Source organism: Gymnoscopelus microlampas (genome assembly GCF_963454915.1).
Source record: "Gymnoscopelus microlampas genome assembly, chromosome: 1".
NCBI lineage: Eukaryota > Metazoa > Chordata > Actinopteri > Myctophiformes > Myctophidae > Gymnoscopelus > Gymnoscopelus microlampas.
In genome coordinates, this window is record NC_139962.1 from 11,511,832 (window position 1) to 11,539,372 (window position 27,541).

Consider the following 27,541-nt stretch of genomic DNA (forward strand, 5'->3'; position numbering starts at 1 on the left):
AGAACAATGTGGTTAGTGGTCCCAATCATTTGTGTTCTTTTGACGCCTGCCATCGATGGCGATGTTGGCGGTTGTTGTGGTTCTACTCTCTACAGGTGGAGTACAGTGTGTAAAGTCTGTGGACCAGAGTGGTCTCCAGGTCCCGGAGAAGGACGGGGGACAGTTTGTCCTCTCTCGGCCGGTTGTGGGTGTCTGTCCCTGGGTAGAGCAGGTCTTCACTGGCTCCTCCCAGCAGCAGCCTGTGGAAGTCCTCTCTTTCCAGAAACGGCTCCATGTTCTGAAGGAAGAACCCTTCGCAGTACCTTTGTAGTTCTAGTGCGCCATGCCGCTACACACACACACACACACACACACACACACACACAAATACAGGTTGTACAATACACCGCTAAATTGTCATAAGCTATACAGTACATATGGACATGAGTTTGTCTCCGCATACTTAGGGGCCCTATTTTGCCGACTCACCTTAACTTGAACCGTGGGAGTTTGTCCCAGCGCTATTTTGCTATTTTCAGTTGTGCCGAGAGCAACGCGCTAAATGGCCCTGAATTAGTCCTAGCTGTGTCTAGGGCGTTACATTAATGAAACCAATCGGAGTGTCGGCTGCCATAAAATTTGAATCACAGGTATTAGTTGAGAATTAGGTGTGAGCCAGTGAGACATATTCATCAACATCATGCACATCCATGCGTTCTCGGAGCTCCAATTGGATAAGAACGGCAGGCGAAGGCTATGATGCACTACATCCTGTTGAGAATACTGTATTTTATACACTAAAATCAACTGCTTACTGAAATCTACATGAAAATGTCTCTAGCTCTGTCTCCCCCCTCTCTCTCTCACCGTGGTGCTAAAATATATGATCTCCAAGCTCACAAAGCATCAGGCTGTGAAGCGTTGTGAGCTTGTAGATCATATAAATTTGGTACACACTGCATGCAACTACTGTAAACTGATCGGCGTAAAACTGCGCACACATACTCCCTGGAGGCCAAAGCAGAACCGGCCTGTTATAGCGCCACCAGGCGGACGGTTTTTGCTATTTTAGTTTTTTTAAATATTACTCCAACAGATTTTGCCCAAACTTCACACAAATCGCTATACACATTATTTCCATAGTCATGTGATCAATACAGATCTGTCAGATTTGTCCTATTCCATCCTGATTGGCTAAGATTGGCTTCCAAAGTTTGCAGGAGTGGCCCAATTTGAACAAAATGCCTCAAATCATGAATCCAATTGCCGCGAAACTTAGCACGCACATCCCCACTAGGCAAAGGAAGAAATGCCACCCTACATTTTTCTAATCAGCCTCTTGGTGGCGCTATAACAGGCCGATTCACGATTTGGCCTATATCTGGACTGATGGCAAAACTTTGCAGCACACTCAAGAGGCCAAGGAAAAACCTCTGCCCTGAATTTTTCACGTCGGCAGATTCATGTTTTGGCCTAGAACTCTTGAACCTTAGGTCATACAATCAAAATTCTTGGACATGTTTTCTGCCATGTCGCAGGAGCAGTTTTTGCTACTACTCATAATGATTTTGTCCAAACCTCTTGTTCACATTATCGATGTAGTCATCTGTCAGATATTTCGGATTCTATTCTGATTGACGACGATTGGCTTTAAAAGTTTGCTGCTTGGGACCGTTTTGCACGACATGCTATAAGCACCGCTGGACCGATCGGCGGGAGACTTTGCATGCATCAAGGGTCATGTGATCAAGATGTGTAAGTTTGATTTTTCAGATCCCATTCTAAGTTGCTATGAATAGGTTTTCAGGCCTTGGGACGGCAACCCGAACTGGAGCACACTTTTCTCGTTTTTTTTTTCCTGTATGGTTTAAGAGGACATTTTTGTTTTGTTTTCCACATAGAAAGAGCTCTTACCTTAGCAGTGTGGTAGATGCCAACAGCATTATCCAGAGTCAGACTTTGTGAAAGCTGCATCTCACAGCATCTCTCCAGACCCTTTAGCTGGAAGAAACTGGCCACCGGCAGCAGCTACATACAAGACAAGCAGAGCAACATTCAGATACACAATTTGTAGCTACATTCGGCTACATTATACTGTCCCCCTAACATCATTAGTTGGTGGGGCAACAGGTGAATGGTTCTCACCTTTAGGGCATCAGAAGACGACACAGTGACTCCTTCTGTTCCTCCACAGTATAGAGATTTCATCATCATCTGGAGGGTCAAATAAACAGGATCACTTGATATGACTTCATTATATTAAATATGACCGATTTGCACAAGATATATAGTATAAAGAATGAATGTGATCCAGTACCAGTATCTATACATTACAGTGGTGGAAAGTAACTAAGTACATTTACTTAAGTACAATTGAGGTATTTGTACTTTACTTGAGTATTTCCAATTTCCAATACTTTTACTTCTACTCCACTACATCTCAGAGGCAAATATTGTACTTTTACTCCACTACAATTATTTGAAAACTTTAGTTACTAGTTACTTTTCAGATATAAACTATGATATAATGAAACATACATTAACCACTTTAGCCCTATTTTATACATAGGCTATTTGAAAATAGCAGATCTACAAGCTCACAACGCGTCGCATCGCGACGCGTTGTGAGCTTGTAGATCGGCTATTTTCAAATATTTAGTACTTTTACTTTTGGTACTGTAAGTACATTTTGATGCCAATACGTTTGTACTTTTACTCAAGTAAATTTTTAATTTTGGACTTTTACTTCATCCACTCTCTCCACACTAGGCTTGGGAAATATATTGTCAATCGGCGGAGGTGCGATGGAATAGTTTTTGGTTTCCTATGTGTCTTTATTAGCTACGGTTTGAGAGCAAAACCTTCACCTATTCGCCGTCAAATAGGCCTACAAAAGTGAAACCCATCTAGATGGTCTTGACGATGCATATCTCCGGTGTCATAAGATCCTGCAGGGAATCGCCGATATTTGGGCTGACGGTGGCTGATAGGAATATTTTGACATATCGTCCCTCTCACATCTAAGCTAGGTGATTATGTACAGTAAGGTGCTTATCCTAAATGGCACATATTATTATTGTCTCCGCCAGAGGTGGAGGGTGTTTTCGTTCCCGTCACGCTGTGTGTCCCCCCGCCCCCCTAGCCAAGCTAACATTGGTCAAGCTTCACGTGACATGTGACAATATGTTGTCACCAATGCTTTTGATTGGCTAGCGAGACGCATGATGAAATAAAATCCTATAAATAGGTGTGTCACTTCCAAAAAACATTTATGTTTTTGGAAGTGAGGTAACATTGGTCAAGCTAACGGGATCAAGCTAACATTGGTCAAGTGACACGTGACAATATGTAATATAAATAGGTAAGACAGGATTAATCAGGAACAGTACTGGCGGAGACCTGTGCTCCGAGGAGCACATTTTCTAGTATATATATTTATATTATTAGTTACATCCCATCCTACCTGGAACGTGCTGTAGCTGATATGACTGATGTGAATGGTGCCTTGTTCAGGTGAGTCGCTTAGCAGGAGACGAAATCTGATCGGAGAGAAGACAAAGAATTCATATGTTTTAGAATATGCAGATGGCCATTGGCTACAGTATATAGAAAAGTGTACTGAAGTACACAGATTTTAAGTCTACAGGGTCTAAGACTTAGACCCACGATCTTAACCACTTACTCGAAGTGGTTAAGATCTTGAACGTTCAATTAACGCTTACGTTTTTCTGTAAGTATCCATTTTTATACTTTAATTTACAATTATACAATTCAAGTAACATTCAGGATTTTACTGTGATAGAAATGTTATGAGGTTATGTTAATAAGTCCACACTCAGGTTGATGTGAATACTTGGATGGCACCGACCTCTCAGAGGCAGACATCAGGAGCACCCGATGGGAGTAGAAGGGACGGCCCTCCACCACAAACACCACGTCCGACATCTCTCTGTTGTTCAGGAAGTGACAATCTGAGCAGAGACAAATTGGTAACGGTAAATGATGAAACATACAGAAAGACTGATATTGATATTGTGGGGCCCCCTGATACATGGTTTGGTAACAGTGTGACTGGATGTGTAGCTGCGAATAGTCCACTTTGTTTATTGCTGAACCATTTTGATTGTGCTTTAAAGGCAGGGTAAGTGATATTTCTTGGTTAAAAGTGTATAGTTAAAAATGCATTTTCTGTTTACTAAAGAGCTGGAGAGACAGGGAGAATCCTGTTACTGAACAAACACTATAGCAATGATTACTATCACAATATAGAGCTACTTTTATTTTAGCAAACAATTATCACTTCCCCTACCTTTAATACGTGCAAATTGTTATGTACAGTACTTATTTGTGGTGTATGTACAGATAGTGTGTTTAATGTGACCAAATCAAACAATACCTTATGTTCCAATTAAGATAAATGTAGAACTTTCAACACAGTAACCATTGCACCACATTTAAGGCTTAGGCATTTCTTTTATTTCTTTTTTCTTTTATCCTGACGATATTTGAGTTTGTAGAACAGCTTTGAACACCTCGGTAGTACCATCCTCTGCCCCTCGGCCCCATCCCTCCTTTTTCTGTAAATATACCTTTTGCTGCTACTGAGCTTTTACCGATATGTATATATTGTTCGCTTACTGGTGAATTGAGTAAAATGAACCACAATGGAAACAAACCCCTGGGGCTTTTTGTTTATCCTTTTAGCATAACTTTTGACTGTACAACCTGTACTGTTCACAATCTTGTTGATAAAGTATTCAATCAATCAATATCACTGTAGGAACGTTTGTTACCTAGTTGTGTAGACAGGGTGATGTCCATGGGGGGTATGGATGGAACAGGAGTTTTTCCGTAGCAGTGGGAAAACACGGACGCCAACTTCCTCGTTATCACATAGTCCTACAGAGGAAAAGAAATAGCTTCCTAGTTATCACATAGTCCTACAGAGGAAGAGAAATAGCTTCCTAGTTATCACATAGTCCTACAGAGGAAGAGAAATAGCTTCCTAGTTATCACATAGTCCTACAGAGGAAGAGAAATAGCTTCCTTGTTATCACATAGTCCTACAGAGGAAGAGAAATAGCTTCCTTGTTATCACATAGTCCTACAGAGGAAGAGAAATAGCTTCCTTGTTATCACATAGTCCTACAGAGGGGGAGAAATAGCTTCCTAGTTATCACATAGTCCTACAGAGGAAGAGAAATAGCTTCCTAGTTATCACATAGTCCTACAGAGGAAGAGAAATAGCTTCCTAGTTATCACATAGTTCTACAGAGGGGGAGAAATAGCTTCCTAGTTATCACATAGTCCTACAGAGGAAAAAGAGCTTCCTGCCAGTGTTGATTTCACTTTTTTCACTGAAGAAAACGAAATAAAAACGAAATAAAAACTAAGCTATGGTGACTAAAACTAAGACTAAATATATTGAACATTTCGTCAACAAAAACAAACTAGACTGAAATGTTAGTGAGGGACTAGTGGAGAAGAGATCCAGTAAAACTAAAAGACAAGCAGTTTTATGTTCTTTTGCGCTCGGGTGTTGCGCTCTGAAAATAGCAGATCTACAACGTGTCGTAGCGCGACGCGTTGTGAGCTTGTAGATCGGCTATTTTCAGCATGCAACCAAGTGTAAAATCAGCCATTACGATACCATCAAGGCACCGCCAAAACATATTTTAGTCGACTAAATCAACTGTAGTTTTAGTCGACTATTCTTATGATAATTAGTCGACTAAAACTAGACTAACAGTAAAACAAACATCCGATGACTAAAATATGACTAAAACTAAATGGAATTTTGTTCAAAAGACTAAATCCAAATTTGATGTCAAAATCAACACTGCTTCCTGGTTAACATGAAATGTAGTCCTAAAGAGGAAAAAGTGCACCACAAAATACTTTCACACTAGTGTGAAGACTTGACATAATGTATATAAAAACATCTCTGTGTTACCTTGCTGGTGACGAGCATGCTGAACATGAGGGGCAGGCCTGTGGAGATGAGCTCCTGGCTGTACTCCTCGGCCCTGACAGAGGAGAATTCTGTGAGGAGGGAGAGGATCACCTCGTCCCTGGACAGCTTCTGACATCTCTGTAGAGTCTCCAGCCACACATGGAGCCTCCATGGAACTCCTGGACAGAGGAGGAGAAGGAGGAGGAACGTTAGCACGTGTTAGAGAGGGGAGGGGAAGTGATATTAAAACAATATATATATATTTTTTTTAACTTTTGAAACCTAACCAAAATCACCAGTACTCCCATTTCTCAAGAACAAACGACCACCTTACCCAGCCGTGCACCATCCACCCATGATAATGGAGATAAATGTTAAGGAAAAGGATTACCTTGTCCTTAATTTTAACATTGACTTTTTAACTTTTTGACCCCAAATGTGGGGTGTGCCGATACACTAATTTCACGATACGATACACGATATCGGCCTCGATACGATACGATTTATGGCACTTTTTTATTATGAAAATATATGGGGGGGAAAAAAAGCTTATGAAAATATATGGGGGGGAAAAAAAGCAAATGCAAACAAATACTTCTGTTTTTACATTATTATTATTGCAAAAATATATATATATATCGTGGGACGATATATCGGCACACCCCTACCAAAAAACAATCATCTCTTCAGGGTGGTTTCAAGAAAATCTGTCCATTCGTTCTGAAGTCATCCCTTTAACAAACACAAACAGACTGGACCGATTGCAAGGCCCTGCCATACATTGCTGCGGGCAGGTTAATAATAACAGCATCTGTACCCATTGCTCTGAGCTCCATGGTGACATCCAGGTACCCGTGCTCAGCACTGTAGTAGGCAGCCTGTTGCAGAGCCCTCATCCTGGCCTTACATAGCCTGGGAGCAGCAGGGCTGGGTGAGGCACTGAGGGTGGATGTCTGTTTGTGAGCATCACCTCCCTCCTCCGCCTCCTCCACTCCTTCAGCCAACATCTCCTCCAGAGACAGGATGTCCTCCTTTCTCTGCCGTGGCTGCATCAGCAGCCTCCTCAGCACATTTCTGTACAAGACACCGTGAAACTATTATAATCCCTGAGGGGAGATGTAGTCATTGCAGCGGCAGGGAAAGTTTTAAACATAAATCATGTAAATAGATGATTCAACATTCCGACAAAACTAAAGACTAAAATAATCACAAATAATTCCAATAAACCTCAAAGGCACGGTCTCTGTACATTAGGTACGGCAGTGTGAGTGAGTGATCAGAAAAGCTGCAGTACAGAATGTTGCTATATACTGTAGATAAGTTAGACCACCTGCTGTACTAATCTGGAGTGTTAATTTAAGTCTGAGAGTGTAAAAGTGGTCAGAATGAGGCTGGTCATTATTATTATTATTATTATTAGTAATGGCATTAGTAGTAGTACTAGCAGCAGTAGAGTTTAGTGCCCACCTGTGTCCATGTGCAGCAGCATAGCTGAAACAGTTCATATCCTCGTACAGTGGTGATGTCAGAGAACTCCCATGATGCACTCTGAGCAGAGGATCTGCTCCGTGGGCAAGGAGCAGGCTCACCATCTCATAGTAACCTTAAAAAAATGAAGAACTTGTTCAGCAATCAGATGTACTAGAGACAAGCTCCAAATAGGGAATTCCAAGGTCCATGCAAAGACACAATAGCACTGTAGACCTTATGGTTTATTAAATAAGGGGTCCTGCGTGATTGTCATAGGACCCCGGATACAAGCACCTCTCTGTATTTATGTGTATGTGAAAGACTACAGAATTTAATTGATACATATTTATATTCTCCACCAGTATGTTTTCGCCCCTGTCCGTGTGTATCTGTCCAGCAATAAGAATGAAACACAGAAGAGGTACAGGTAAGACTAGACTTTTTTTTCATCTAGACTTTGAAAATGCACTCAGCGATGATCTGAAATCACATTAATGTACTAAAAATGTTCAGAGTTGGGAAAAATATGCATAAAATAACTGAATTTGAGGTTAAATGTGAACATTTGCCATCCCCTGAGACCCCAAATGACGCCCCTGGACCACCTCCTCCTCCTTCCTTCCTTAAGGAGGCAGTAGCCTTCTTCAACAGCTTCAGTTTGATAGTGACCCCCCTTCCCAACAAACCACGGCAAAGAAGAGTACACTGGCTACTGCAAACTGGTAGAAAACCTGCAGCAACTTGTCGCACACATTGAAGGCCATGAGCCTCCTCAGTGTGTGTGCGTGTGTGCGTGCGTATGTGTGGCCATCCACCTGCAGCAGAAGCCAGCTGGAGTGGTGTCTCGGCACAGCTGTCCTGATCGTCCATCATGGCTCCCCCCTCCACATCTGCCCCTGCCTCCAGCAACAGCTAACGAGCACAAGAAAAGCCTGAGTTATGCTGAGTCGCGCGTGGGTGTCACACACCGATATACAAATAGCGGATATACAAGCTCACTATGTGTCGTGCTGTGGTGTGTTGAGAGATTTTAGATCTGCTATTTTTAGTGCATGACACCCGGGTGCAACTAAATATAAAACACATTAGACACACACACTCACTGTCTCCCCACCAAACTCTCTCAGTTTTGGGAAATGCCATTGCTTTATTTTCACCTATGTTCATTCATTGAGCTATATTTAACACTAGGTGGTATAAACAGCTTTCTGATGACATGAGTGGGAGGACAAACTCATGTTTCGTGTGATTACATTACATCCTGTATGTTGATAAACGCCCCATAATAATTGGGTCATATTTGCACCAACCTGTGTTGTTCCTTATATACTGTATACTGTATGTGCAGAAGTATATATACTATGAGCCTGATTTAGCAGAAAATAGTTATGGCTATTAAAGGCCTATACCTTATTTTGTATGCTAATGTACAATTAAAATGCAGAATGTTGCAACTCAAAAGAAAGACATTGGCATGAAACTAACCGTACCCATAAGTTAACCCTAACCTTAACCAAAGAAAAACTGCCTAACTTCAGCTAAATTATTGTAATGGCAAAAAAAAAACTAAACATTTGTAGTTATTATATATTACGAATAAGACAGCCATCACTTTTCATAGGATATCATATTCCATTTTTCGTGAGAACACGTTGACACCATTCAGTACATCCAAGTATCAGTTGAGAAACTGGCAGTGTCTCACCTACCCGTTACTGATTTAAGATACTGGTGCACATACTGTAGCAGAGAGTGGTCGTACCTGAGCCACGGAGAGATGCCCGTGCAGCACAGCGAAGGTGAGTGCCACCCAGCGTCTGCTGCCAGGGTGGACACACGGATGTCTGGGAGAACAGCCTGGGATCTGAAGCAACGCAAAGAGGAAACAGCAGCACGTTAAAGTTGTTCTGTGCAAATTTCCAAAAAACGACTTTTAGCAGCCTCTGCTGGTCATTACCGTCACTGCAGGCCGTTCGTTTATCCTCTGTTACCCAGAATTCCATTCGTTTTCACCAGAAGACGGAAGTGTTTCAAAAAGCGTTCTTTTAATTGTTTTTATACGATCTGTGAATCGTTTCTCTTAGCCAGTGGAGCTTTAGTTACCGTGAGCTGTGTTTTCTTTTTCTGTTTTTTTTCGTTCTTCAAATCATACAATCTCTTAAAATCAGCGTGAGTTTCCTTTTGTTATTAGCGCGGTAGTTCCTGGCCAAACAGGAACCCGGTGGATTTCCGCTTCCTTTTTCCGTCCAGCTGACGTAATTTCCGAGGGAAAGTCATGCTCGACAGCGTTCAATAGAAAATATATAAATAAAAGGCTTTCGGAGGTGAAATTCATGGAGTGGATGTTGTGAAACATTTGCCACTTACAAATGATATACAATTTAACTTTAGTTTTACTGAAAACGTTACCTAGTATTACTTTAAATATAATCTGCACTGTAAGAAAACGATTCCATGGTAAACAGCCAGCCACCACTGTCAGATGCAATGTAGACACAGTGCTACCATAGGATAAAACTAAACATAATAACGTAAGCTTCTTTGATTTTTAAGGATAATATTCCATAGTGAATAGTTTGCCTATTTTAGTCTACCCACACTGTAGTTGCTGATTCATTTTTGGACTGATTGTTAGATTTACCTGATATCTTTTAAGGCATTTCAGTCTAGCCTCCCATTATATCAAGTGAAATGGACATAATGTGTTTATCTGCATGTCTACCGTGGGTTACCAGGTGTGCTTACCTGCAGGTCTAGCTTAGCACCAGCCTCCACTAGCATCTGAACCAATGCCTCGTCTCCTGCTGACGATGCGTACATTAGAGGAGTCATACCCTAAGGGGTGACATACATAAAGACGCTTTTTATAAAAGAGCACAGCGTTATTAGCTACAGTATAAAATGAGATCAAACATCAACATATTAAGTGTGACTTTAAATTATTTGCTAGTGTTTGTATATAAAAAGTACTCAGATCTGTAGAGCAATTGCAATAATTATTTGAATATACCGCTGACGTTGGTAGACATTTTAACAATCCCCATAATGATGTGAATTCATGGTGAAAAAAAACATTCACCCTATCCCTGTGCGCGCACGCGCACACACACACTCACACACACACGCACCTGGTCGTCCATTGTGTCGAGACCTTTGGTGCCCAGAAGTCGTGTGGCCTGGCGGAGCAGGTCCGCTCGCCCACATGACAGCATCCTGAAGCCCAGGTCCACTTGGAACTTATGCGAGGCAGCCTCCGCATCCAGACCCCTGAATGAGTGGAAGCAGTACTCTGACCTGAGGAGAGAACGTCAATAGAAACAAAGATAAACAAGATAGAAACAAACAAACAGAGAGAAACACCCTAAGTGACAAAACACCATCCATTACTAATATAATATTTAATGTGGACTTTTAACTTCAATTCACCTCCATTCAAATATAGAACGCTATCAATGCATCGAATGGGAGATTATCACGTTTTATCAGACAATTGAATGAGCGAGTAGGCGACATACTGACCTACCCACGATTTATCAGACCATTCGACCATTCATTGGACGTAATCAGGAGCTACTGACCTACTCGGAGGCAGAGCAGTCCCCACAACATAATTTACGATTACGTGCCTATCGGTACATAACTCGAACGGCACTGAGTAGGCTCAAGCGAACGTCACAGCGCTCGGGACGGCAACTCGCTCGCTTTAGCTCGCTCGGTGGTCCCTCACGTGGCTCCAGTTCGCTTGAGACCTCCGTCATGGTCCAAAACTGAAACCGAAACTGTCGTTTAGGTCAGTATGTCTTGATAACACCCAGATGAATGGTCTGATAAATCGCTTGTAGGTCAGTACGCCGCCTACTTCGCCCATTCAATGGTCTGATAAAACGTGATAATCTCCCATTCAATGCATTGATATCATCCGAATGGGGGGTGCCAAATTTCGATGTGACATTAACCCAAACACTTTGTTATTAGCTTACTTTAGCTGTCTGGGCTCACAGTCTACTCCAGGGAGGAGTTGCCTCGCTGTCTGTCTGACATCATCACTGTCCACCAATAGGCTGCGTCGATGCTCTGCGTGCACCACAGCAATCCTGATCCACTCCATGAGGGGGGGCAGGAGGTAGAAAGGTCTGGGGTGGGGGCATACCATCAGCACAGTTTAGAGTGGTGTTCTACTGCAGAACCACCCACATTTTCAAAACATAAACAAATAAAACAAAATTTAAAAAATCACATTATTTCAAAATAATTTCTAAAATGTTCACAACATAGCTTAAGTATCCAATCTACTAAGTTCACAAAGTGCTCCATAGCGAAGCGTTGTGAGCTTGTAGAGTGGCTATTTTTGCAATTTAAGAAAAGAAAAAAGACAATCACATATTGTCTTTTTGCCCAAAATAGGGAAGCGGAGGGTTAATGTGGTTAAATTATCAGTTGAGCCCGGCGAGGCAAATGTGAAAAGGTAAGTGCTGAAAACACAGCTTAATTACGCACCCCTCTAGGTTGCCATGTTTTATGGTTTGGGTTATTATTTTCCACAATTTAATAATAATAATAGCTCAGATTTATATAACGCTTTTCTAAGTGCCCAACACTTTACAATTTAAGGAGCAGCTTAAAATGTATACAAGTACTTTTTAGAATACGCCTCTAGTTTATAGACAGAATGGGCAAAATTTGCAGACAATAAATTAAATATCTTTCTTGACGTCGACAATACTGAGTTAATTAGTTGACCCAATGGAGTTAATGTTACAGCATTCCTTTGTTTAATTTGGTCATTGTTTGTTTACAACCCCATCAAATGCTATCAACGCCAACTTTTGGTTCCCGGTGATTGAGAAACACTGGCCTGGATCCAGGCGTTGTGCTTGTTGAGGTAGGGCTCGTTATGGAAAAGGAGAACTGGCAGATTATCGAGGCCCGTGCTGATAATTCATACCAGCTGGAGGGAGACGATAAATGTGGTTATGGCCGATAACTCACACAGCCACCTCTACTTCCACTCATTTCTGCTCACGACATACCAACGCATAACCACACAGACACACAACAAAAACCTCAGCCATTACCTACAGGACCAGGCAAATTTCACACCTTTTCCCCCCTCATCTTTATATCCTTTCTATCCAATTGAATCTGCATAAAGGTAGAACACTGATACTATACTCTCAAACATACACACCTACTGTACCTACAGCAGGGATTCTCAACCATTTTTTAAATTCAAGGACCCCTTATTTGATATGAATTAGGTCATTGACCCCCATTTGATATTATTTGTTTAACCCATTGAGACCTGAAGCCGATTCTACAAATGTCTTCTAAATCTAAAACAGTTTTCTGAAAAAACGTATGTTTCTGTATCAGTGGTTCTCAAACTTTTTCATATCAAGGACCCCCAAAATGATATGTATTTGGCCGCTGACCCCCATCTCAAAATATTTTGTTCCAGGGACCCCCAGATGCACAGATTTGAGTTACAAATGTTCGCTTTAAAACAATATATATTCAAAGATTTGCACACATTTTCACGATTTTTTAAAAATCGCAGATCTACAAGCTCATAGCGGCACTCGGTGCCACGCTATGAGCTTGTATATCTGCTATTTTTGAATAGCCAAAGTGTAAAATAATATTTTTTTTTTGCTCAAATCAAACAATGACACAGATGCGGTCCATGTCTTAATTAGGTTAAATCTCTGGGACCCAATCTACACTGTAAAGTCCTCAGTGTTCATTTTACCCTGAGAGTATACAAATGAAACCAGGTCCATTTTGGTTACTATTACTACCAATCCTTTATACCTCTCCCTGCTGAGGGTCATGGCGGGAGGCTCCAGGTTGGGGTTCTCAAGGGACTCCATGTGAGGGCTGGACAGGAAGTAGTAGAGCGTGTGCAGAGCGTCAGGGGCCCAGGATACTGGTGGCTGACTGGCAGAGCGGGCAGGGCTCGGGCAGAGCGGGCTGCTGGTGCCAGCGCACAGACGCTGCATGTGATGCATTGCTCGCGACACCAGGTCGCCTGGGCGAGAATGAGAAAACGACATCATTTAATGAATTATTTCAACCTTTTATTCATTCAAGACACACAGTAGGGCTTTCACCAACTAGATTAGTCGAGTAGTCGACTGGTATAACCACTAGTCGACCTTGGTGGTACTAATCGAATAGTTGGGGGGGAAAAAAATGTTGTTATTTTAATGCCATAGTAATGGCCCATTACTATTATTATTATCCACCTGCCTTTATTTTTATCAAAAGGGGGTCAAAAGTATGCCCAATAATAGCCTATTATTGGGCAATAACCCCCTTTTGAGGATCCTTGGAGACGCTGCTGTGCTGCTGTGCCGCTGTGCCAGACGCACTTCACTTAAAACGGCATACAAATAAAGGCAGGAGGATAATAATAATAGTAATGGCATTAAAACAATGGCAAAAAAATATGTAATAGGTAAATATCGACTAGTCGACTACCACTGGGTCAAATTAGTCGACCAGTAAAAATCTCTAGTCGTGAAAGCCCTAACACACTCCCTTTCCACTGGAGCAACTGAGGATAGAGTGCCTTGCTCAAAGGGCCATCTCAACAGGAAGGGGATTGTGCTTCTCATTCACTCTCGCCGCGCAAATTATCCCAGTAAGTCCACTGGTTCAAACCTGCACCTTTCCGGTTACTAGCCCGTTTTATAGAGTCTCTAGGCTGCTGCCGTCCCTATCAACACATTCCCACATTCGCTGAGACAGACATTCACATTTACATCTACAGTATATCACTCATTTTGGGTGCTTGTTGTGGGTTCACACGTCTTCTGTTTATACTTGGTCATCTGATTGGACCATGCTATTTGTAAAGAGTAGACTGAGGTGAGAATATCCATACAGTAATATTGAAATATTGAAGCCTGTTGTCGTGTTGTGTTTAATGTGCAGGTTCGTATTGCAATGACTACAAGGACCACCTATTATATAGGTGTGCATAGTTGAGCTGTGAAATATTTTAACGAGGTTAATACAATATAACTAGCATATCTGTAGGGGTTGGAGGTGGTCTCCCTCCTCTTCAATTGAGACATTTAGACCCTGGTGCCAGGTAGGACACCTGGTTGACGATGTCAGTGGAGTTTATTCGAAGCAGACGGCAAACCGGATTGGACACTTGATGTGCCACCATCGTTATTGTAGTTCGGACATTGCTGTAATTACCTCTCTCCAATGGGAGAGGGACATGAACGCACATCAAACTTCAGAATGGTAGCTTTAATTGCAGGGAAGTGAAATGGCCTCATTCACATCTTGAATTGTGTATGACATGGTATGTTAGACATTGAGTTGAGAAATCTAATAACCAATGACTTTGTTGTGAGGTTTGATGATGATACAGTGCATCGAGTCATATATAGACACACATCAGACAGCCTCCAGCTTTTAGCGGGCCGCTCTAAAGCATTGGTTCTCAAAGTGGGGTCCGGGGACCCCCAGGGGTCCTTGGGGGGGGGGGGGGTACCAGGGGGTCCCCAGCTAAATTAGTTACAATTAGTTACTTAAATAGCATCACAATCATTTTAATCACTTCAACCATATGTTATACTTTGGCTATTTTTGACAGTACAGCTAGGGGTGCACTAATGTAGAGGGGTGTGCTATTATGAGCCAATCACAGTACAGCGAAGGGTGTACTAATCAGGTGTCCCAACCTGATTAGTACATATTTCATTTATTAGGGGTGGCTACACCGCCCCTAATAAATAGGACTATGCACTTAAAAAAACACATTTTTTTTAAGTGAGCTTCCATCACTGTGATGACCACTGTGATGACCACACCGCCCACTTCACACTGGGTGTGATTTTTTTTGAAAGATCGTGACATTTTGTCACAAAGGTCAGTGTTAGTGGGTGGGAAGCCAACAGGGGATTGTGTCATTGTCCTGTTTGGTCTGGACACCATGTTCAATGAGGAAAGGTTCTGGGGTGAGATGGCATGAACCTCTGTGTACATTACACACTGTCCCGGTGCAACTCCCCATTGTCCGGTAAAAAGAGACACAGAGTAGGCATGTGGTTGTCTGCGCCCTCTGACTCTGACCATGTTAACAGTGGGCGTTAACAGCAACAGGGACCGCTGTACATGTTACCCCCCCCCCCCCCCCCCTGCATTATGGCATAAACAATAATAGCTTTCAGTTTGTCTATTTTCTTTCTCTAACAAGTGTTTGGATAATGAGGTGTATGTGTGTGTGCATGGAGGGGCTGACTTCACACCGACATTGATGTGAAGGCGTCCTTGTTTTCTGGACACAGCGAGCAGATTGTTATGTAACCGAGGGGACCTGAGGGTGCTGTAATGATCTGTCCCTACAGACCAGACACAGGTCGCAGTTAAACAAACACACAGTAGCCCACTGTGACTGTTGGGACAAACTGAATGCGGCACACACGCACACACACCACACACACACATGCGCACACACACACACACACACACACACACACACACACACACACACACACACACACACACACACACACACACACACACACACACACACTTACTGAGCTCTGTGATGCTGCCTACACAGGTGGCCAGCAGGGCCTGTTCCAGGGCACGTAGCTCCAGCAGAACGAAGGCATCTTCCCTGCTCTCCGCTGGGTCCAGGGGAACCTTGGTATACGGGCTGATGTGGGCTGGCAGTGACAGCTCACCTGAACACACATAATGCAATCATTACTTTGTTTTACTGTCACACAACTGCGCAGAATGTTCCACACATTATTTTGCAGAAAATCATTCTGAGGAGATTCTTTAATGGAAATCTTGAATGTATATCACATATGACATAAGAAAAGATAACATAAGATCAAAACGTCATTGTTCATTTACACAAAAAGGTGTCTTGCATCAACTGTATGGGTTATTTGAACAATAAGTGATTTAACTGTTGAGAATAGCTATAAGGGCTACTTGAGGAGCTAAACAAAACAAAACCTACATACTGTGCAACTGATCATCACAATGACAATGTCATTGATGGTTTCACAGTAAAAAAAAATACATTTGTGCACTCTCAGAGTTACATTAACTGTGTAGTTACTGACTCTCTTAGTCTTGACTCTCTTGAGGTCATTTCAGACGGCAAGCGGCCGACGTGCCTATGTAATTCATTTTCAATGAGAGGCGGGCGATCTTTTGGGACGCGCGGAGAAGTTGAGGGGCGGGCGCGGTCCCGTGAAATTCTCACGCTTGTTTGTGCATGTGCACGCGGGCGGCAAGAGCTGGATTGTGGTGAGCTTTTCTTTTCCCCATTCCCGCACAGGAGGACTAAGCAACAATGATTGCGCCGCGATCCCCGCTGATCTGCGTCCACCTCCCTGTCTGTTAAGACCTTTAGTCTTTACTCTGTCCTCAGTCTGATTTACAAAGAGTTTTGAACACACACACCATCTCAGCTAGTCAGGCACTAAACTCCATCTACACAGTACATGAGAAATGTTCCCCAAAATATACTTTACTGAACAATAAACCACAGTGTCAGACATTATGTACGATGTCCACACCCTAACCCACAGAGCCACATTCTGGGGAAAAAAAAAACACACACACACACACACACACACACACACACACACACACACAGACAGACAGACAGACAGACAGACAGACAGACAGACAGACACACACACACACACACACACACACACACACACACACACACACACACACACAGATGAGCTCTCCATCCATTATGTCATGGTGAAATGGCTATCTGCTGACTCCTGAACTTCTGTACAATGGAAACAGCTTTAGCAGAACAGGGGCAGTTTAACAAAAGCCAAGCCTGGGTGGAAGCATTATTCACAGGCCATCATACCCCACCTTATTGGCAAGTCTGCTTCAACTATTCTGTGTGTGTGTGTGTGTGTGTGTGTGTGTGTGTGTGTGTGTGTGTGTGTGTGTGTGTGCGTGCGTGCGTGCGTGCGTGCGTGCGTGCGTGCGTGCGTGCGTGCGTGCGTGCGTGTGTGTGTGAGAGAGAGAAAGGAAGGGAATAATTGAGATATGTGGGAGTAACTGGTCATTGAGTGGTTGGGAATAGATCCACATTGATCCAGATGGTTATCCCAAACCAGCTCCTGTCGCCAATGTACCCTGAGTGAATTAAGCACTGTATCTCTCCCTCTACATTTTGTGCATTTATATACAGTGCAGACCATGTCTATATGGTACTGGTCATTGTGTCTCCATTGCACTGGCCATTGTGTCTCCATTGTACTGGTCATTGTGTCAATAAGGTACTGGTCATTGTGTCTCTATATCATGGTCAGAATCATGTCAGTACTGTATCATGATACTGACCACGATACTATGATACTGACCATGATACTGACCATGATACTGACCATGATACTGACATGATACTGACCATGATACTGACCATGATACTGACATGATACTGACCATGATACTGACCATGATACTGCCATGATACTGACATGATACTGACCATGAATATACATGGCTGGTAGCTGCTCTCCCATACAGCCACAAAACAAAATCATATATTTTAATACTTTGGAGAATGTATGGAGATGTCCTGAGGCCTATTACACAGCAAAATCCTGAGTTTCAATCTAACTCAGAGTAGTGAATTGACTGACATCTAAGAAAGTAGTAGCAGAAGTTGGTGTGGAAGAGCAGTTAAGAAAAGTATGTGTACTGTGTAAACTGATAAAATAATAAATGAAAATGTCCAACAGAGTTTCAGAGGCACTTTACTGGCTCTAAAATGGATAAACCTCAGCATTGTCCTCCTGGGAAAACACATAGGGAACCGTAAACACAGGGTCTTGACTGAAAGAAAAGCTTTCGTTCCAAATGTGCCACCACGAGAATGAAATGCAGCACATAATTGATATTGATTACCTCGCTCTGTTTAGAAAAGAGAGGTAAACTGCTCAAACAAGTATCTATTCATGAACACAAGAGGCCAGTCTTTGGCATGAGACAAAGCACAAATGACTGATTTCTAATCCCTTACCTAGAGACTGACCCCCCCCCCCCCCAACCCCCTCCACCCCTGGCTGAGCTACTGTGTGCTTACGTCCATAATCATGTGTGATTAAGTCATTTCCTTTCACTCTGTCCCTGTGTGTACGTGTGTGACTGAATGAAAACAGAACACCCACACGATTCTTGTTTGTGAGTGGGGGAAAGGTAGGGACAGAACTACACAGGCAAAGAGACAGAACTACACAGGCAAATGTTAACACATGAAGACCTGGAACGCATCTGTGTCATTTTTTGATTTGAGCTAAAAAAGCATTATTTTACACTTTGGCTATTCAAAAATAGCAGATATACAAGCTCATAGCGTGGCCCTGAGTGCCGCGCTATGAGCTTGTAGATCTGCTATTTTTGAGAAATCGAGAACATTTGTGCAAATCATTGAATATATATATTTTTTAAAGCGAACATGTTTAACTCAAATCTTTGCTTCTGGGGGGTCCCTGGAACAACATATTTTGAGAAGGGGGTCCCACGGCCAAATACATATAATTTTGGGGGCCCTTGACATGAAAAAGTCTACATAGTAAGTACATTTCTTACTTAATTTAGATTGTTTTATTTCACACTTGCTTTGGCAATGTAAACATATGTTTCCCATGCCAATAAAGCCCCTTTTGAATTGATAGAGAGAGAGGGAGAAAGACAGAGAGGGAGAGAGAGAGAGAGAGAGAGAGAGAGAGAGAGAGAGAGAGAGAGAGAGAGAGAGAGAGAGAGAGAGAGAGAGAGAGCGCTTCTGTGGTCAAATGAGAACAGAGGCACGCAGTCACCCGGGCCAACACAACAGCTCTGTTCTACTGTGTGGTATAATGCTCCAACTGTGTGATTATTGGAAAACACGACTACAGTGGGGCCAGGACAGAGGGCTGTGAACCGGCTAGACCTCAGCTGGAGGTGTGCACAACGTAGTTGTTGATTTAAACTAGCATTCAAAATACAGGGTCAAATCTCTGAGAGTGTAAAAATGTAACCCAAATACCCAATAGACCCATACGGAGGGTCCATTTGGTTACATTTGTGCATTCTCTTGAGTTACAAATGCATAAATGAACACTGAGGATTTTATTGTGTATCAAGAGCTTATTTAGGGTTAGGGTTAACGTCTGGGTTCGCGTTAGGGATACAAATAGGGTTATGGTAAGGGTTAACATTAGCGCTCGGGTTTTGGTAAAGTTTAAGATTTAGGTTCAAATTGACAAATTCAATGAGACTTTATGAGGTGTTCTAGGCAGCAAAATGCTGAGTGTTCATTTAACTCTGAAAGTACAATGGACCACAGTTGAGTATTAGGAGTAAACAGAGTGGTTGGTTTGCTCCCTGAAAGACAACTCCTCTTTCTCTTCTTTAAACGTCTTTTGAACTGCGTCAGAAAGGAGGTTATCACACATGTTTTAGCATTAAGTCTTTATCAGTTATTCTGTCCCTTTGGTGAAATGCACCCAATCCAGTCTAGAGTACCATGCAAACTCAATATTTTCTACTTGGAGAGCAGACAAGCTTTACTTTCCATGCAGAAAATAATATTATCTTACAATAATTCCAGCCCAGGTGATGTATGTGTCTCTCAAGTCAGTAATCAGCCAAACTGGAAAAGCATGAAGTGGAACAAAGGTCTCAACTGAAGAGTTTAGCCTAACAGGGTTAAATAGACTTTCCTTCTTGTGACCAGAGGATCGCAAGTTAAAATCCCTGCGACTCTCAATGTGCTGCTCAGAAATACTGAACCCATTCCAGGGGGACTCACAAATGGTGAGAGTGAGAATAAAAGAAAATGCAGAGTGAGTGAATAAAGAAGAAAATAAAATCCTACTTATATCGGCATAGTGGCTGGCAAGTATACTTGCGATGATGTAAATAACATCGCAGTTCTTATTTGAAGAGAGTGCCAGTCCACTGCATTGTATGAGCATAGTATACAGTATACTGCATATTTTGTATTTCCTTTTCCATTAGAAGCACCTTGAGATTCCCTGTATATAAGAATCTGCTATTCAAATAAAATGTAACTTACCTTGACCTCTGTACACCGTGTGTTCAGGTCAAGGAAGGGTTTGTGGCTGTTGAAGGAAACTTGTGATCCAGATGATATTTCATACCACTGGAGTTATGAGCAGGATTAGAGCAAGAATCACATTACTGTACCACCAAATTTAATTTAATGTTATCTCCATCTGGCCTCGATGCAAAACTGTAAAAACAGAAGGCCCTTTTTTTATTTTGTTCCAAGCTTTTCCTTTTCAAGCTTTAGCTACAATGTTTCTCATGGAGAAACAACTCTGTGAAACACATCAGTTGTTTGGTTCTAGGATAACATAGATGGATGATCTGATGATAAAATAATCGGTCCAAGACGATTAATCAACGGGTTGGTGATTTTCTCGTTGATAATTTTATTGAAATGTGTCCCTCTGTCTCTTGGATCAGACTTTGTGGTTTCTTCAACAAATACCACAACACGTTACAGTGGAAAATCCATTGATGGCTTAATAATAATAGTGTTCTAATGGTTATGTATGGATATAGCCTCTTTGATATGAAACATATAGATGCCATTTTTTGAATAAAAATTAAATAAAATACATGGGAAAATATATGGTATTTACCGTAAGTCCCAAAAATGAATTTTTGATGAATTAACACAGGATGTTAATGTGTTCCTAGTACTCGTTTGACATCCATGAAGCCCTAGGCTGTGTCAACTGTGTGCACAGCGTCCTGGGATAACAAAGCATACCAGCATGTCACAGGTTAACACCATTACGCTGCCATAACAATGTCTTCCCGCCACTTCTCTGAGTGTGTTTGAAATGTGTTTCACTCACGTTTTCACTCAACACTGCAAAATGCAGAATGTTAATTTAACACCGACTGTGTAAACATTTTTACAACTTCAATGTTAAATTCTAAGTATTACAGTGCAGGATGCTCTTTTTCACTGATTGTAATACTGATTGTAACATAATCTCTATGTTAACTTTTGTGCCATGTATGAGATTAATACATGGTTTACTTTGTGTCTGGTCTGCACCCAAAACTACCACAACCATCATAAAATACAAAATAAAAAACACTCAACTGACCCAAGACAAAAGACATGGGCTATATAGACATTCTGGACATCAGGAGTCAAATTAGTGCAACTGGATGTTAAGTAAATGACAAAAATGATGTGAGAGTGGAGACAAAACAACACTTAATAAAGCACCGGGGCCCTACAAGTGTGGAGAAATTACAGGGTAGCGTTAAAAACAAAATGGAAGTGATACTTTTCAACACAGTAAAACCCAATCTCCGCTGAGAGAAATCATCACACACCGCACATCCATTACATATTTGAGTGCTTGCTGCTGTAGTGATTTGAGCAGATAACGACATTACAAGCTGTGTTCCTGGATGAGCTTAGCAGGGGAAGAGGCCGAGAGCAGAGCCGTTCCTACTGTAACTCTGCCTCGGGTTTCACTGCAGGGATTTACTTTTATTGTCGGGTAAAGAGGCAGAACAGTTTTGCCATTGTTTGACGCTTGTTGTGCAATATGCCATTAAAAAGTGAACCGATGCATGAGGTAATGTATTGTGTTCCAGCTTTTATAACTAAGTGTAAGTATACTGTACAGTATTGGTTCACAAAGTAGGGTCCTTGGGGGGGGTTTCCAGGGGGTCCCCAGCAAAAGTAGTTATAGCATCACAACCACTTTATCCGTTTATATGTTGGCTATTAAAAAATGGCAGATGTAAAATCTCACTGGGAGCTTGTACATCTGCTATTTCTGAAAAAGAAAATGAAAAATATCGGTTTGTTTGGTTTGCTTTTTCTTTTTTTTTTTTACATAAATCTTCTTTTCTGGGGGTCCCTGGCACAAACTATTTTCAGATGGGGGTCCGCGGCCAAATATTTGGGGGTCTTTTTTACACGAATACGTTTGAGAGCCAGTGCTGTACAGTGTCTATATCTGTGCCTGTGAGTGAGTGAGTGTGCGCGCGTGTGCGTGCGTGCGTGCGTGCGTGCGTGCGTGCGTGCGTGCGTGCGTGCGTGCGTGTGTGTGTGTGTGTACACACGTCTCACGTCTCTACAGTACATGTATGTACCTATTTGTGTATGTGAGAGTGCATTTGCAGTGTTCACATGGGGGGCTGACAACTACCCCTGACCACAAGTTGAACTGTGAAAACAGCCTTCAACGTGCTTCTTTGTACCCAGGGGCAGCTTAGACAACACCTAGCCTGTGTTTATTTAGTCTGGTGGACAAACCACTGGCCCCTGCACAGGGAGCATGAATGGAGGCCTCTTTGGCTCCTGTGTGAGGAATAGAAGCTAACTAAGGACGCTAACCACCAGGGTGAGTCATTAAGTTGACATTAATGAGCTGTAACAAAGTCAGGGCCACTGTTCTCTGGCTCCCAATTTGAAGTTGGGAATAATGAATGATTTAGTCTCTGTCGGGTTGTAAGCCTTGCTTTACTTTTCAGGAACTGTGTTCCAACGGATCCATTAATTGTAGTTATTATTTAATCACAAGCTCTTGTTAATACTTTTCATTGGTTCAATATTTATAAAACCACGGACACACTTCACCCCTTTCACTTTCGCATATTAAAAAAATAGCATGAATATCACATCTACAAACTCACATGTCACATCACGACGTGTTGTGAGCTTGTAGGCTATTTTTGCTACTTTTGTAGTATAGCAGGGCATTAATTTAATAAAAAAAGTTAAAATATGGAGATAAAAGGTTTCTGTCCGACGGCAATGATTTAAAGAAACCAAAGAAGAAATGTAAAACATTCAAAATAAGCCAAATTGATCATCGTACAACGAAGTATATAGGGTTTAAGTGGTTAAAAACATCTTGGTAACTAGTCTTGCATGCACATTCTGCGTTCACAGAGGTGTCATGTTTAGACAACTTCCAGTACTGAACGACTGCTTTATTTCACCCTCTAAAATCACCCTAATCATTGCTACATTATTTCCAAATTGGGCTACTGAAGATTAGATAGGTCATTATGCAAATCTCCATATACATGGTGAAAATATGCAATTCTTGCTATTTTCTTTTGCACCCATATTTCAGCCCTACCAGCCACCATATTTTACTGAAGTTGATAAGGAGTCAAGGAGATTAGATACTTTTGTATCTCCAACAAAATCATATAATAGAATATCTTTAAATAATCAATAAATTGCCTGGCCTTAATTTAAACCTGGGGGTAAACATTGGGAACCCAAACATTGCTCATGCAAAGGGGAATCGCCCTTTGCCAATGGAGATATCATAGGCTTCCGGCAGGGGTACTCTGCTACATTCACTCCCTTTTGACCACCCCCCACTGGGAAACCTAATCCTGGATGATCCCCTAATGTAACCACCTGGATATGAAACCATGTCTACCACATGGGGGAAAATAATACATCAACCACTCACTTAAAGGGGAATCCCCCTTGAATCTTCACTGGCAGGGCTACTCTGCTACACCTGTACCATTGTGCAGTAAAAATCCTGTGCATGTATTGTAGTAGGTGAATGAAATATGTCTTAGTTCTGGTAAATATTAGATCCCAGCTTGTTAAAAGAGAGAACTGCGCAAATGGTGGGAAAGAATTTACTTTGTGGTTCCTAACAGGATGTGTCTAATAACAGGGTAGGTTCTGTATCGGCAATCAGGGGGAAATGTGTAGTCGATGTGGTGAAGAAGGGTCACTTGGTCAATGGGAGGCAATTCAACAGTTTCCTTGAACTGTGACCCCTGTCTTCTCAGCTGCACCCAACTGCAAAAGCTTAATATAGGCTACAATAGATGTTGTCCAGCCACCTTTAAAAGAACCAGCTCAAGTGGTGATGTGGAACTATCTTAAATACTGCAGTACGTTTACACCAATTATAAAGACATACACACACATACAACACACAAATATCAAGAGAAATTGATACTCCCATCACACAGGGACACATACAAGCACACTTAAATAGCTAGATTATTATGCTCTCAAACATGCACACACACACACACCCAGACAGAGCAGACCCAAAGCAGATAATGCAGATGTTTATCAGCAAGTATCCTCTACTTCCGTGTCGCTTATTATTCCCCAAATTGCTACTTTCCTGTCTGAGTGGCTTTGGCTCTAACCCTGTCACGGTACTGCTAGGCTTCTAAAAACCACCACTGATTATCATCGACCACCACCATCATCTGGATCAACATGAGATGGAGACATCATTAACTAACAATTACCCACAATCTTACAGCTTTATAATGTGATCAAATAGGAGACAGACATAGTGATTGATATCTTTTTTAATCATTTCATCTTTTATCAAATTACCGCCCTCCCACCCCTGGATCCCCCACAATTTGAGCCTTTATGAGTGATCCACCCACACGTGCCCCAACCTAAACTGATTTATCTACAGTAGGCTCTACAATGTCACCTGATTTACACTTAGTTGCACGTGGGTGTTCAGTTGCATGCCAGAAATAGCAAATCTACAAGCTCACAATGCATCGCATCACGTGACAAGTCTGTTTGTCTTTCTATCTCCATCAGCTCTTTTCTTCTCTCTTTTGTCTGTCTGTCTGTCTGTCTGTCTGTCTGTCTGTCAGTCTGTCAGTCTGTCCGACTGACTCTCACTCTCTCTTAAAATAGAAGATTAGACACACACCCACACACACACCCCCCACACACACCCCCCCACGCACGCACGCACGCACGCACGCACGCACGCACGCACGCACGCACGCACGCACGCACGCACGCACGCACGCACGCACACACACACACACACACACACACACACACACACACACACACACACACACACACACACACACACACACACACACACACACACACACACACACACACAGGTATAGGTAGGTAGGTAGGTAGGTAGGTAGTAAATATTAGCAAATATTGTACTTTTACTCCATTGCAATTATTTGAAAGCTTTAGTTACTAGTTACTTTGTAGATTTTGATTATTATTATTACAAAAAAATACATTAACCACTTCAGCACTATTTAAACTTGTTTTTTTAAATAGCCGATCTACAAGCTCACAACGCGTCGTGATGTGACGCGTTGTGAGTTTGTAGATCTGCTATTTTCAAAAGATTTTTTATTAATTTTAGACAAATGATAACTTGTGAAACGGGACATTCTGCATAATGAGTAGGCTACTTTTACTTTTGGTACTTTAAGTATGTTTTGATGCCCATACTTTTGTACTTTTACTCAAGTATAATTTGATTACCGGACTTTTACTTGTAACAGAGCATTTCTACATTGCAGTATTTTACTTAAGTAGAAATATTTTGTACTTTTTCCACCATAGACAGATAGATAGATAGATAGATAGATAGATAGATAGATAGATAGATAGATAGATAGATAGATAGATAGATAGATAGATAGATAGATAGATAGATAGATAGATAGATAGATAGTCACAGACAGACAGACAGACAGACAGACAGACAGACAGACAGATCAGTCTGACTTACCGTTGGCGTCTTTACCGCAGACCAGATGCTCGTACACCTGCATCAGACCCCACAGCTCGGCGTCGTTGTTGACCGTGGCCTCCAGGACCTCTGCGCCCACCTGGCCGCCGGTCACCACCTCCTCCTCGCCCTGCAGCATCACCTGCATGGCCCGCGCGCCCACCTCCTCCACCAGACTCTCCACGCACGCGGTCAAGCAGATGGCGGCGTGCTCGTGCACACGCACCGAGACGCGGGTCTCGACCATCCAGCGGAAGAAGCGGCCCACGGAGAGAGTCAGCCCGCAGCGCGCGGACTTGCCCGGCTGGCTCGCCGCTGCGCTCCCGGAGCTCATGCTGTCCAGAGACAGCGCTCTGACGGCGGAGGCCGCGCACTTCTCTGCCAGACCCCAACTCAGCACCAGTCTGGCGGCGCTCTGGACCTGTAGGGCAGTGCAGTGTGATGACCATCATGATTGATTGATTGATTGATTGATGTACTTTATTTAGTAAGACATGAGAACAACAGCACATGGAAGTTCAAATTCACAATACAAGGTCTACTAAACTGGAAGACTCATTAAGCACTGAGCTTGTTTAAGATGAGATCCCCATGCACACAAATCATGATGACAATTTACTTGACTATTGCATTGTCACACAAATAATTGCGATTATGAATTGTGTTTTTGCCATTCAACATTGGAACATAAATGCTACTTTTCTGTTTGGATTTTAGGCTTTGTAACATTTTTTTTTTGAATAGGTACAGATTGAGACAAAAAACTGAAATATAGCCTACAAAGAAAGGACTGACATATTTCTTAATAACTTTATACTTTCAAACTTAATATAGGCCTATATAAAATATAGACGTGTAGATTTCCACTATTTTCTTTTTATGTTTTAAAAAATATATATAAAAAATCAACATGGAAACGGAAATGATCTCAAATAATTGCGATTAGGCTATATAATAATTATGACAGGTCTATAATAATGTGGACCTCGAAGCGCGTGCATCTCCGGTGCAGCTCGCTGAGTCTCTGCGCCTCGCGGGACACGCGGACCAGGGCCCTCCGCAGCAGGACAGACAGCCTGTGGACGGCGTCCCAGCTGAAAGACGCGTCGTCGCCGGTGACTTTACGCAGCACGCCCCGCAGCTCCGCGTCGGTCCACGGGTACTCCTCCAGCTCCGGCAGACACGGACACTTGAGGAGGAGGACGAGGAGGTCGCCGCCCGGGTCCGACTCCCGGTCCTCTGGCGCCGTGCTGCTCACCGTGTCCCAGCTGCCGTTCCTGCTGCTCAGAGAGCCGGTGTAAGCCGTGGTGTAACCCCGCTGAGGGGAGCTCATCATCACGTGGGACTGAGACTGCCTGGAGCGGGACGAGGAGCGGCTGAGGGACTTGCAGGAGGAATCCCCCCCGGCCACATAGCCAGAGTCCTTATCCATGTCTTCCAGGGTCTTCTTCATCCCCACGCTACTTGTTGTCATGACAGTAACCTGGCTACGAGCTTTCAATTTGACAAGTACCAGACATCCTTCAAAAACCAAGCTTCTGAAGAAACTGTATATAATATAAGAAATATA

At 42.4% G+C, this 27,541-nt stretch overlaps 1 protein-coding gene across 1 annotated transcript; it reads right to left on the minus strand.

Moving 5' to 3' along the window:
• On the minus strand, positions 1-27,541 carry LOC311047791 (ankyrin repeat and BTB/POZ domain-containing protein 2-like). Its single transcript, XM_084060664.1, has 18 exons — positions 26,957-27,541; positions 25,972-26,392; positions 15,961-16,110; positions 13,214-13,430; positions 11,383-11,535; positions 10,531-10,696; positions 10,148-10,237; positions 9,165-9,266; positions 8,218-8,314; positions 7,400-7,535; positions 6,750-7,006; positions 5,933-6,111; positions 4,773-4,878; positions 3,848-3,950; positions 3,443-3,518; positions 2,125-2,193; positions 1,894-2,007; positions 1-328 (listed from the first exon to the last, which is right to left on the minus strand). The coding sequence occupies exons 1-18, from the start codon at positions 27,443-27,445 to the stop codon at positions 83-85; spliced, it is 3,171 nt and encodes a 1,056-aa protein (XP_083916790.1). The 5' UTR covers positions 27,446-27,541; the 3' UTR covers positions 1-82.